The sequence below is a fragment of the Rhineura floridana genome, chromosome 5, assembly GCF_030035675.1.
Source record: "Rhineura floridana isolate rRhiFlo1 chromosome 5, rRhiFlo1.hap2, whole genome shotgun sequence".
NCBI classification, from domain to species: Eukaryota; Metazoa; Chordata; class Lepidosauria; order Squamata; family Rhineuridae; genus Rhineura; species Rhineura floridana.
In genome coordinates this window covers 168,055,635-168,068,903 of record NC_084484.1, presented here as the reverse complement: position 1 = coordinate 168,068,903, position 13,269 = coordinate 168,055,635, and the positions used below count along the sequence as shown (strand labels likewise).

Genomic DNA, 13,269 nt, shown 5'->3' with positions numbered 1-13,269 from the left:
AGTGTACTTTTGTACAACTTTAGTGACATTCACTCCAGACTCCTGTGGCTTCATCGGTAGCTCTCGCTGTCCTCCAGCATTAATAGTACTTAGTGCTTTCTGCTCATGCAGCATACAAGATGAACAAATTTATAATTCATGGCCTTTTTACAGTGCTGCCGAATATTTCCACACAGAGGGACTATTCATCAATCGTTCAGGAAGTCTCAACAAAGAAGGTGATTGATGGTTATATATGGTTTCTTTAGTGCTCCTGTTCCTGATGTAGAAATAATTCTGAGTCAAGCCCCCCCCCTTTTTTTTCTTTTGCATCCCCCACCCGGCTTCAATTCACGTGGCATAATTTCCATTAACAACATGACCCATTTTAGTCTGATCTGGTAGGAGACAGAAGCCTTAGTGGACTTGCAGGCCATGACATGAACATGCCTTTCAAGGCCCTGTTGCACACGTTTACATGAACAACGTCTGATTCGAAGGGCACATCTGCTTTATTAGAATGAAGTCCCTGTGAACTAGGGATGGACAAATCTGTCCGTTTTGGTTTCTCTCAGTTTCTTATTTTTCCAGTCTCAAATTCCCCATTGCTACATCAGTTTGCAATTTTTTTTAAGTCCTCATGAAAAAATCATCAGCATTTTAGTACATTTGACAGCATAAAGTAAACCACCTTTTTTTAAAAAAAACCTCAGACCATGCATTCTGTTAAGCCCTATTCAAGTATTCTTTAAACATGTATGGGGACAAAGTGCATAGCGGGAGAGGTATAAGCATGTCATCCCCTGAACCTAGGTATGTGCCTTATACTGAGTCAGACTATTGGTCCATCCAGCTCAGTATTGTCTACACTGACTGGCAGTGGCTCTCCAGGATTTCAGACTGGGTACATTCCTAGCTCTACCTGAAGATGCTGGGGATTGAACCTGGGACCTCGTGCATGCAAAGGAGATAAGCTACCACTGAGATATGGGTGTTCTCGTGTGCGTCCGTGCCATCTATGTCTTTCCTGCATTGAGTGGGCAGTTCTGAAGGTGGCTTCTAAGTGTATTTGGTTGGATGAACATAAGAACATAAGAAGAGCCTGCTGGATCAGGCCAGTGGCCCATCTAGTCCAGCATCCTGTTCTCACAGCGGCCAACCAGGTGCCTGGGGGAAGCCCGCAAACAGGACCTGAGTGCAAGGACACTCTCCCCTCCTGAGGCTTCCGGCAACTGGTTTTCAGAAGCATGCTGCCTCTGACTAGGGTGGCACAGCACAGCCATCATGGCTAGTAGCCATTGATAGCCCTGTCCTCCATGAATTTGTCCAGTCTTCTTTTAAAGCCATCCAAGCTGGTGGCCATTACTGCATCTTGTGGGAGCAAATTCCATAGTTTAACTATGCGCTGAGTAAAGAAGTACTTCCTTTTGTCTGTCCTGAATCTTCCAACATTCAGCTTCTTTGAATGTCCACGAGTTCTAGTATTATGAGAGAGGGAGAAGAACTTTTCTCTATCCACTTTCTCAATGCCATGCATAATTTTATACACTTCTATCATGTCTCCTCTAACCTGCCTTTTCTCTAAACTAAAAAGCCCCAAATGCTGCAACCTTTCCTCGTAAGGGAGTCGCTCCATCCCCTTGATCATTCTGGTTGCCCTCTTCTGAACCTTTTCCAACTCTAGAATATCCTTTTTGAGATGAGGCGACCAGAACTGTACACAGTATTCCAAATGCGGCCGCACCATAGATTTATACAACGGCATGATGATATTGGCTGTTTTATTTTCAATACCTTTCCTAATTATCGCTAGCATGGAATTTGCCTTTTTCACAGCTGCCGCACACTGGGTCGACATTTTCATCGTGCTGTCCACTACAACCCCGAGGTCTCTCTCCTGGTCGGTCACCGCCAGTTCAGACCCCATGAGCGTATATGTGAAATTCAGATTGTTTGCTTTTAGAAGCCTTGCTGTGATCGGGAGCCCTGCATTATCAAGGTTCTCAATCGCACGGAGGCTTCTAAGTGCGTTTGAAATGCTCAACAGAGACTACCCATTGGGGCTAACAGCAGCATTGCCCTACCAACCGCAGTCTGTGCTCAGCCAGCCCTTGCCTGCCTTCTTACTTATAACCAGTCTAGGCGGTGGTCCTAGCTATCAGCTTCCTTAGTCTCAGAGCTGGCCTTGTGGAACTCAGCAGGGAGGAGGATGGGGGCAAAACTAGAATTAGGTGGCTCTGCCTGTCATTGGCTCTGGCTCCACCTACTATTGGGTTCCTTGCCTTCCGCCCTACCAGACCCAATGTGTGCCTTCAGAGCTTCCTGCCCAATGTGAGAAGGTCTGAGGTAGAGTGAGAGCACCTGGCACATGCAGGGCATTTGGGGGCAGGCCCCCCTATATACCCACACACATTCTTCTGAATGCTTGAAGCAAAGTACGAGAACTCCAATCGGAGGCTTCCCCCAAAAAAGGAAACAAATTGCCCCCAAAAGAGGACATAGATTTGCATAATATTTGCATATTTTAAGATGTATAGGTGGAAATTTAGACATAATTACTATTATTTAAATAGACATACATGTCACCTTAGAGGGAAGACTGTGGCCAGGTGACCTGTGTGTCTGTTCAGTCTGCTGTCCAGGTGCTAAGTGCTGATGAACAACTTCAAGGCTCTTCCTGCTCTCCGTCTTTACAGCTCTTACATCTTTAAACCGGTCCTGGACCAGAGAGCCCTTCAGGTAGAGGAGTACATCAAAAAGACAACTGTACTCTTGACAGCCATTCAAAAGAAGGGTTGTCCACTGTACATAGGACACAAGGGCCACACTCACACCATACATTTAAAACTATGTTAATTCCACAGTCATGCCTTCCCTCCTCCCACCCAAGAACCCTGGGAAGTGTAGTTTGTGAAGGGTGTTGAGAGTTGTTAGGAGACCCCTGTTCCCCTCACAGAGCTACAGGTTCCCTGGGAAGAGGGATTGATTGTTCAACCACTCTGGGAACTGTAACTCTGTGAGGGGAATAAGGAGTCTCCTAACAACTCTCAGCACCCTTCACAAACTACACTTCCCAGGATTCTTTTTTGGGAAGCCGGGGGTGTTTAAAGTGGATTTATAGCACTTTAAATGTATGGTATGAATGCCGCCATGTTCACCTTAAAGAGGCCTAGGATGGTCACCTACCAGGATGGGGAAGGGCGATAGCTCAGGGGTAGAGCATTTGCTTTACATGCAGAAGGTCCCAGGTTCAGTCCCCAGCGCTTCCAGGTAGGGCTGGGAGAGACTCCTGTCAGTCAGTTTAGACAGTAGAAGCCGCATGCAAAGAAATCTGCCTTGTATGCTTAATTTTACTTACTATGAGAACAGAGGGCCATGTTCTTGTTTAGGCTTGGTGCATTGCATGTGAGTTTTGAAGCCCGAGTTCTCTAATTAGGAGATGGATACTGACCTGACTGTAGTTTTGTTTTGCTTTAAAGAAAGGTCCCCGCCCCCTGCCCCATGCCAAGCACACTGGAGATGAATGAAGTGACTCATTAGGCTCTGCATCCTTTTGATCACAGCACTGCAAACATGGAGGCTGCCTGCCACTGGAATCTATGGATCCTCAGAGCAAATATTTTGCCCTCCTTAATCCCCACCCCCTTTTATACATGACTTTAATGAACGATTAATGTTCAAATCTAGTGGTTAATAATGGGTCACTAATGGCTTCTGACTTGATTTGAATTCCATTGGGGAGGGGGAGGACACCTTCTAGGGCAACGGGTAAGAAAAGAGTGACAAAGGATGTGTTCACAGGTGACGTTTACAACAGGTTTTTGTGTCTAAGGCATTGTTCTGCTTTGTTTTTGAACTTGCGAATATAGTTAATGTGGTGTGCAGCTTAGAAAAACAGCTATTTTACAAATGGAATAATAAGAACATAAGAAGAGCCCTGCTGGATCAGGCCAATGGCCCACCTAGTTCAGCGTCCTATTCCCACAGTGGCCAACCAGTTGCCCATGGGAAGCCTACAAGCAGGATCTGAGCCCAAGAGCGCTCCCCTCTCCTGCAGTTTCCAGAAACTGGTATTCGGAAGCATGCTGCTTGTAAAATATTAAGTATAATCATGGTTATTTAATTGAGATTGACTGTATCCATGTTTTTCTGTTGTTGTAATCAGGGGTGGTCTTAAAACAAGGGTAAGGAATCTGTGGCCATCCAGTTGTTGCTGAACTCCAAATCTCATTGGCCTCAGGCAGCACAGTCAGTGGTCAGGGTTGAAGGGAATTGTGGAATCACAGAATAGTAGAGTTGGAAGGGGCCTATAAGGCCATCAAGTCCAACCCCCTGCTCAATGCAGGAATCCAAATCAAAGCATTCCCGACAGATGGCTGTCCAGCTGCCTCTTGAATGCCTCCAGTGTCGGAGAGCCCACTACCTCTCTAGGTAGTTGGTTCCATTGTCGTATGGCTCTAACAGTTAGGAAGTTTGTAGTCCAACAATATCTGGAGGGCCACAGTTTCTCCACCCCTTGTCTCAAAAGATGGACATTATCAGTTGCTGTTCACAGCGTTTGCTATAAAAAAAACATTGTATGCTATTACCACAACTTATTATGCCTTTGGGACAACCAGTATTGAGCAGTAGTCGATGGCAAATGTGTATCCTGGATAAAGACTGACTGCAGTACAACACTTGCACTAGAAATCAATTGTTCTGTACATCATGTGTAAGTCTTCCTATCTTCAGGGAATTCCTTCATATGTACACAATTACAATTTTTCTAATGCATATTTTTTGGGATCACCTCTGTGCTGCTTCCTTCCCATAAGAAACATTAGATAAGCACAACATGTTGTGGGCCACACTCCCATAGCTCACTGTGATGTCACAGAAGGTCAGCCAATGTCATGAAGAAAAACAGGGTAGGCAGAGAGGTCAGAGGTCAAGAAGGGCACCAGGGCAAGGTTCTGAAGGTGATTTCTGAACATGTGATTTTTAGGATATGTTGTTGTAAGATGCCATGCATATTTTTATCTGTGATCTGTTTATACAAAAGGGATGAAGGCAATGTTCATGGCTCATGACTGTGAAAGTGTAAATATCAGCTAATATTTTCTAGTCTGAGTGCATGCTAGTATCAGCTGGAGCTTGTCTCTAAGGTGTCACCAGAGTGTCTCGCTTGGAACTGGACCTCACCAATTTGCTACGATGCCCATACTTCACAGGCAATACGTGTACATGCCCTTCCAAAGTTCAGCCGTGGTATGCATGCAATTCCTCTATCTCAGAATGTGTTACTAAGGACGCTTTTCCTAGGCCTACGAAATGTCACTACGGAGGGAGTATTTTAATGCAGATTGGTTGCCCTCAACACTGTTCCTGACGTTTTTATTGGAACAAGTAAAAGGTACATTACAAAATATAAACATTCTTGTAACACAAAAGTTATTAGCCTGCAATTGTTTTTTACTTGCTTGCTGGATGCTGGCAGAGGAAGGAGAAACAGCTCTGTTCCCTGCCCCCCTCTCCCACAGTCTGCTCAGGGCCAGCCCCACTATTAGGTAACACGAGGCAGATGCCCCGGTGGCAGAAGTGCACCGTGACAGAGGGATGCTGAAGGACAGAACTCTGTGTGTGTAACTAAGCCTGCCCCACAGCCTCTGAGCTAGAGTGCTGCCTAGTGGAGGATGTTGTCCCATCACCAGTGTTGAAGTAAGATTTGACTGCCAGTCCAGTGAGCTCCTGTATGAAGAATGGGGAGACGCTTTCTCGTCCTTTGCCTCGGGCAGCAAAATCTCTTGAGCTGGCCTTGGAACCCGCTGCATTTTTGTGCTGGATGCGGACTCCCCACACACACACTCTGGCAGCCTTCTTGCTTTTTTTGTAGTGGGCCCAGTGGAGGGACAAAACCTGCCATCTGTCCTCTGCCAACCCACTCACTCGCCTGCATGGCATTTCTGTTCACCTGTGGCTACCAGGCAAGTGTTTCAGTACAAGGCTGTACATGGGTAGACCAGAGGTGAAACTAACTGGTGAGTTGTGCTCAGGTGGAACACCTAAGAATTCCAAGGAAGGCAAAAATAAGTTTGATAAGATTAGTGACATTTCAAGTGTGTGTATGTTTGTGCGCTCATGTGCACATTCATACTCATATGTGGTGTGTGTTATAGAATCTCACCTAAATGGAAATTCAAGGCAAATTTGGAAGATCATGGGAACATAGGGAGGTGCTTTATACGGAGTCCGGCCTTTTGTCTATTCAGCTTAGTACTATCTACAATGACTTGAAAGTGGGTCTCCAGGATTTCATGCAGGGAACATTCCCAGTCTTACTAAAGACGATGGAAACTGAATGTGGGACCTTATGCATGCAAAGCAGTTCCTCTGTCACTGTGCTGCACCCCTTCCTGTACCTCACTGGGTCCTATATTCTACTGGGAAAGGAGAGATTTGTGAAAGAAAAAACAAGCTTGAGGAGTCTCTCCTGTGAAACAGCACAGAAGAAAACAGAAACAAAAAAATCACCAGTTCTGTGACCAAAGTGACTGTGTTCGTTTCCCCATTTTTCAACAAGCCAAGTAGTTCTCCTTCAGTTTTATGCTCTGAAGGCAGAAGGCATGAAGTTAGCAAACCCCACTGTAAACCTTCCTCCTCCACCCCCAGCCTGACACAAAGCGCCTGTGACAAGCAGAGAAATAAGCCTTGCGCTTTTCACTTAGCTAAGCATGAACAGATAAAGCCACTGTCTCACAGAGTGCTTTTTGGAGACTTTAGTGCCAGAAAATTACAGAGGGTTATCAGCTCTGGATAAAAAACAATGTATGCATTAAGGAAGACTACAAACACAGCACCCTCTTTGATAGGAGAGAGCTACAACTGTTTTTTCATGACTCGTGCGCTTATATTTCCCTGTCTAAAAAAAGGTAGCCTCAGTTCAGTGTCTCTAGCAATACTTAAGAAAATGCTCTGCTTATTAAGCATTAGTGGCTGAGAAACAATCTTTTGTCATAATGTTCCAGATGCCTGTTTGTGAACAAGCTTGTCATCAACATTCTTCCTCTTCTGAACCCCCTTCTGCTGAACAGACAGATACTGACTCAGGACAAATGTAATGACAAACCATGGTTAAGTATTTGTCGTTATGTGCACGAGCAAAGACAATCCACAGTCTCACATACTCTCCCATATCCTTTCTTCCTCCTTCACAATTGAGGGAGTGGAGATGTAAAACTTCTGTTTGCATTGTGTGGCAAACTGCAGTTTCCTGTTTTGTCTGAATATGGGAAACTGTGGTTTGTACAAAGAATAGTGAATAAATCAGGAAATGAAGCGGGACCGGACTGTGGATGGATAGCCTTGTTTATTGGCTAAATGTGGTGTATACAAACCACAGTTTCCTCTATTCAGATAAAACAGGAAACTGTGACCTGATACAAACCATGAACAGAAGCTTTAAAACTCATGCCTTGTGTGAAAACAAAGGAGGAAGGAGGGGGAGTGTATAAGCACAATGTTTGTTGTAGGCTATTCACATAATGACAGACCATGGTTTGCTGTTATGTCTGAATAGGGCTCAGGTCAGAAAGCTAAGACTGATAGGAAGATGATTAAAACTCACAGAACCATAGAATAGTAGAGTTGGAAGGAGCCTATAAGGCCATTGAGTCTACCCCCTGCTGAATGCAGGAATCCAGCTTAAAGCACACCTGACAGGTGGCTGTCCAGCCGCCTCTTGAATGCCTCCAGTGATGGAGAACCCACCCAAATGCAACATCACCCAAGGAAAAGGGTATCTGAATGCAGGATTAAGGGCCATTAGGGCAACAGCAGTCAGAAGGCAATCCTCGCCTTGCGCCACCTCTCTATTTACGTTTGAAAATTCTGAGCTCAAGCAGAAAAAAACAAAGGCGTCTGATAGGCCACTGTGGGAAATAGGGTACCGGACTAGATAGGTTTTTAGTCTGATTCAGCAGGGTTCTTAATGCAGACCTACAATGGTTGCCGAATGCTTGCATGATTATGGTTCTGATTCCTGCCCAGCTATAGTTAGGAACATGGGAAACTTCCTTACACCAAGTCAGACTAGCGGTCTATCCACCTCAGTATTGTCAATACTGACTAGTAGCAGCACTCTAGGGTTTCAAACAGGGGGCATTCCCTTCCCTACCTGGAGTTACTCTGGGACCTTTGACATGCAATGCAGATACTCTACCACTGCATTACAGCCCTAGCGATTACTTTGGTCTTCTTGCAGCATTCTTGGTACCAATGGTGGAGACCCCACAGTAGGAGTTAATGCTCTTTTTAGCCACTCCTTGCTGCCAATAAAGAAATAAATAATTCTTGGACGGCTTCCAAAACTACAAACGTTTATGAAAGCCCCATTGTTTCTCCTTGCAGTTGAAAGATTGCTGGAGGAGCTTCATCCTGGTTTAGCAAATCTTGTCTGCTGAGACATTTTAGGGAAGAGAAAGACAGAGAGCAAGAGAGAGGAAGATCTCTATGATCAGGGATATGCCAGATATTTTAAGGCGTCCTTCCTCAACCTGGTGTCTTCCAGAGGTTTTGGACTCTAATTCTCATTATCTGACCATTGGCCATACTGGGTGGGGCGGACGGGAGTTGCAGTTCAAAACATATAGAGTGCTGTAGGTGAGGGAAGGTTGTTTTAAGGAATGCCCTATTCCAGAGTATGACAGCTCAGTTCCAATGCAATATAACCAAACTGATTTCAGAAAGAACGGCTATGAAACACTCTAGGCACCACCGAGCTAAACTGTCCCTTCTTTAGAACATCATCATCCACAAAAACAAGCCAATTCATCTGATGACTTTACATGGCTCCATACACACCATACATTTCACACACAGGACTTCCCTCGCAGAATCCGGGGAACTGTTGTTTGTTAAGGTTGCCTGGGAATTTAGCTACGTGTGGGGTAAATGGCAGTTTCCAGGATTCATTGGAGGAAGTCATGTGCTTTAAATGTATGGTGTGTGTGCAGCCTTAATCTCCTTGCGAGTAAACAGAGCTCAGGCTTGCATCTCACAGACAGATAATAAAAACACAGAGTGCCTTTGCTATATACCACCTTTTGGCAAAGTGAGAGAAAAATAATGTTACTTGAATACTGTTTCACTTAAATTTACTCAGTGTGTGTGTGAATACATATTAGTGTTTCATGTTTTTGATTTTGCAAAAACCCTTCAGGGGTTTTACCTTTAAAGGTAGCATAATTATACAGCCACGACAGTGCCTATATACTATAGCCAGCATGGATCATTCGCATTCCTCAAAATTAAATTGAAAATACCCCCCGTGCCATTCTGATGCTTCCCATAAGCTCATTTGAAAACAAAACCTTACAAAACATTCTGAAACCACAAGGATTTTTGCCTATTAGTGAATAGACTCTAGTCTAAGCAGTTCATAATTAACTATGTGTGTGTTTCTAAAAAAAACAAACCCAGGATAGCCCCTCTCCTTTATTTTTTGAACATGATGCTACACTGTACTCTTTTATGGCCTCTGAAATCAATTTCTGCTTCCTTTTATGAGCACCAGCGTTACCGTCAGTTATAGACGCCAGCCCAGGAGCTGCTACAATATGGCACTCTCACATGCTGCTGGGGTTATATTAGAAGACTGAATGCACATGAAAAGGGCCACCAACTCAGCTACTAATTCCCATGCACGTTCTGGGACGGAGAGATGCTGCAGAGGGAAATAGCCACACCATCAGTCCCTCCCATATGAGGCTAGTCTCCCAACAATACCTCAGTGCAGGCCTGGTGGCAGCATGCGGCATCCTCAGGCCGATGCCAGGGCCTTGGAGTCCCAGCAGGGCTCACTGGTGCTGCTGTTGCCACCTCTGTAGCTGAAGTGGTGCAGCTAAGTGGCAATGGAGACTGGGGGAATGGCACAGCATGCCTATACTCACTGGCGCCACCATCTGGATTACATTGGCCTTGCCCCAGACATATGCACATTGGGAGGAGTAAAATTTGGATGACAAACGCTGGTGCTTTTGGTTGAATGTTAGGAGAAGCTTCTTGATGGTAAGAGCAGTTTGACAATGGAACCAGTTGCCATGAAGGACAGTGGGTCTCTCCCTTGCTGGAGGTCTTTAAGCAGATGGCTTTATAGCCATCTCTTGGGGATGCTCTGCATTTCTTGAAAGTAGCAGGTGGGGAAAGGTTAGACAAGATTAGGGAAGCTTTGGCCCTCTGGACTCCTGAACTACAACTCCCATCTTTTCTGGTCATTGCCCATGTTGGCTGTGACTGATGGGAGTTGTAGTTGGGCAACATCTGGAGGGCCAAAGGTTCCCCACCTTGGACTAGATGGTCTACTAAAAGAGACAATTCCCCTGACCCACGCTTTATGATTCACGACACTCCCCTTTCCAACCCTACGGTTTTTATGACTCACTGAAATATTGTTTTAAGAAACAGCCTTACCAGTTGATGGTGCAGTGGAACAGGATACCGAAGCCCTGAAACTGGCTGGTTTTGCAGCATTTTCTGGAGCAGGATCTTTTGCTGTAAAGCTAAGGGGATGTTTGGTGGCCTTTGAATAGGCTGGCTTTGGAGAGGCTGCGTGGGTTGTTGCTGCTGCGTCTGTGTCTGTTGCTGCTGTGTCTGCTGTTGCACAGCGACAGAGTTAGGTTGCTGCTGGGCCTGCGGCTGCGTATACTGCAGAATGGAAGGCTTGTTTTGGGAACCCAGAACGGAAGGCATCTGCTGGTTGGCTTGCTCTGAGTTAAAATGAAACAAAGGCTTGATGTTGTTCTGAGACTCCTCCGGAGGCATCTGGCTGTTGCTTATATAACCTCTGTTGAGGTCCTGAGGCTTTCGTTGCATTATCATATTCATGGAACCTCCTTGGGACATGGAGTTTGGCCGGTAAAGGTAGTTATTAATCCCTTTTGGCTGATGTCCATTTCCAGGCACTCCAGACATACCAGAGCTTTGTGGGCTGAATTGCTGCTGATGGAAAGGAGGGCTGGAGATTTTCTCCTGAACAAATGATCCAGAAGAAGGTTCCACAGACGACAAAGTGGGCCAGGTAGATGATGGCTGGTTTTGCTGACATTGCTGAATCAAGGCATGTTGCTGTCGGTTGGCTGCGATTTGTTTCAATTGCTGGGCATGAGAGACCTCTTGCCAGCTGGCCAATGGCCGATTAGGAACTAAAGACCCTTGGGATGGAGGGGTTTGAGTCTGAGGTGCCGAAGAAATCGGTGTCGAGGTGGACATGGCAGCACTGGACGCAGTGAAAGCTGGGCCTGTAGAGGAAGGCCTCATTTGGGGCGACCCCATGGGAGCTTGGCTCAGAGCTGGTGAATACTCTTGCTTGATCACCATCTTATCCATCTGCAGGGAAGAAGACCTGGCTAGGGGTGCTCTCTGGACATGCTGCCCAAGGTCAATGTTAAATGGCTCATCCTGCTTGATGGTGGCATTGATCATGTTTTCTAGCTCAAGATCGCTCATGGGTGGCACCGAAATATTAGTCAGTTCATTGAATAGTTCCTGAAGTTCCGGGTCCATCAACTGTTCCCCTGTGTCTTCTCCATATCGATTGGGAAAAGGATTGCCCTGGGATGCCTGCCCATCCAAGTGTTTACTACAAGAGTAGGTTTCCCCTGGCTCTTTCTTCACCTCCTTTAGCGCCATGTTGAACATCCCATTTGCATTCAAGTGGGTGCTGCTTGTTGGGCTACTGACTTTCCTTTGAGAATTTTGATCTACTGTCAAGGTTCCCAACACTGACTGGTTTTGACAATTATTACTACAGTGTCCACCTTGTCCCACAGAAAGGTTATTATCATCTACTCGGATCCTCTTAATATCAAGGAAGGAGCAGTCAGCCATGCCATTGGATCTCTTGATGGCTGGCGACAGATTCACCACCAGTTTCTTCTTCAAGGAACCTTGAAGCTGAAAGGAACAAAAAGATTCTTTATTAGGCATTCAGAAATATCACTATAATGAATGAAACCAATGTGTTTGTTCTAACCTGGTGCGTACAATATCATTGCTGAAGTTTAAATCATGATTGTCTGCCCACTGTGCCCATTACAACAGCATCTTGTATCAAAAGCACCCAACAATGAAATATGGTCATCCCTGTGTTCTTACACATCGCTAGCAAACTACCAAGCTCTCTGGAAGGGTCTTATTCTGTTTGGGTCTTGTGCTGTTTTTTCTTGAATGTCTGGAAATCCACGTAAAGCCTGTAAGCAGAGACCCACACAGTCAAGGTTTTAAATAGCTTGTCTGTTATGCATCCGCAAGCCTATGCAAACATATCTCATAAGCCCCAATAATATATATGCACACAACCCATATGCTCGGAGAACACTCATGTATACCACCGACACACCCACAGACCTCCCATTCTTACACTCCATGCATATATTCAGTCTAACAGCTGATTACTGCTATAGAACAGTTGCCTTCTTGCTTCTTCCCACCAACAGCAAACAGCCCCTTCTGTCCCTGTGCCTTTTGTGCTGACAGGCCAATTTCTGATCAGTTAAAATGTTTATGAGCATTCCATAATGCTACAACATGGCTAATTTTTCAGATATCCAGACATCTGTGATGTCATAGTAGCATACTGAATGGTTTGGGATCTCTCATTTTAGGGCTTATCCACATGGGAGAATTATTTCGTACTAAAGACATTGTTTTGATCTCCGTTTTCTATTTGCACCATCCACAGTATGGTCTCAACACCAGCTGCAAACATGGTGTTTTCTGTTCACACTGACAGGAAGGATCAATCACGCAGTGTCCTAATGACCACTCCCTCTAATTTAACATTTCCACTCCCTCTGGTTACTTGGCAACCAAGCATGCTCAGTTTGTTCTACCAGTAAGTTAATTAAAAAAAACAAAAACAGAAGTGTGATTATTTGTATTTTCACTGGTACAATATAGCTAAAATACAAATCTTTGTTTGTGCAGTATTATGCTTTTGTGCATAAGTTGGGGGAAAAGAAATATTAGGCACTGTTTGCAGCAACATAAAAAAGGCTAGCAGAATGGGGAAGAGCAGCCAGAAGTTGCTTTTCAGCCTACAGGAAATAAAATGAAAGAAGGAAGAAGTGAAGGAAGAAGAGTAGGCGTGGAGAGGGGAATGATTGACACAACCACCTAAAGCATTGGAGCAAAGTGTCTGCAAGCACTAGAGATATGGAGTGAAGACTGTTTTCCTTCCCTTTTCGTATTATCAGAGGATTGGATTAGTACAGATTTACAGGGGGAAAACTGCGTGATAGCTTCTGTTTGCCA

The 13,269-nt window shown here is 45.1% G+C and overlaps 1 protein-coding gene across 1 annotated transcript in view; it reads right to left on the bottom strand.

Moving 5' to 3' along the window:
- The window catches only part of MAML2 (mastermind like transcriptional coactivator 2), a 234,191-nt gene that overhangs the window by 60,683 nt on the left and 160,239 nt on the right, over positions 1-13,269 (bottom strand). The window contains exon 2 of the mRNA XM_061628774.1: positions 10,429-11,910. Coding sequence (XP_061484758.1) covers positions 10,429-11,910 — 1,482 coding nt within the window. The remainder of the gene's footprint in view (positions 1-10,428; positions 11,911-13,269) is intronic.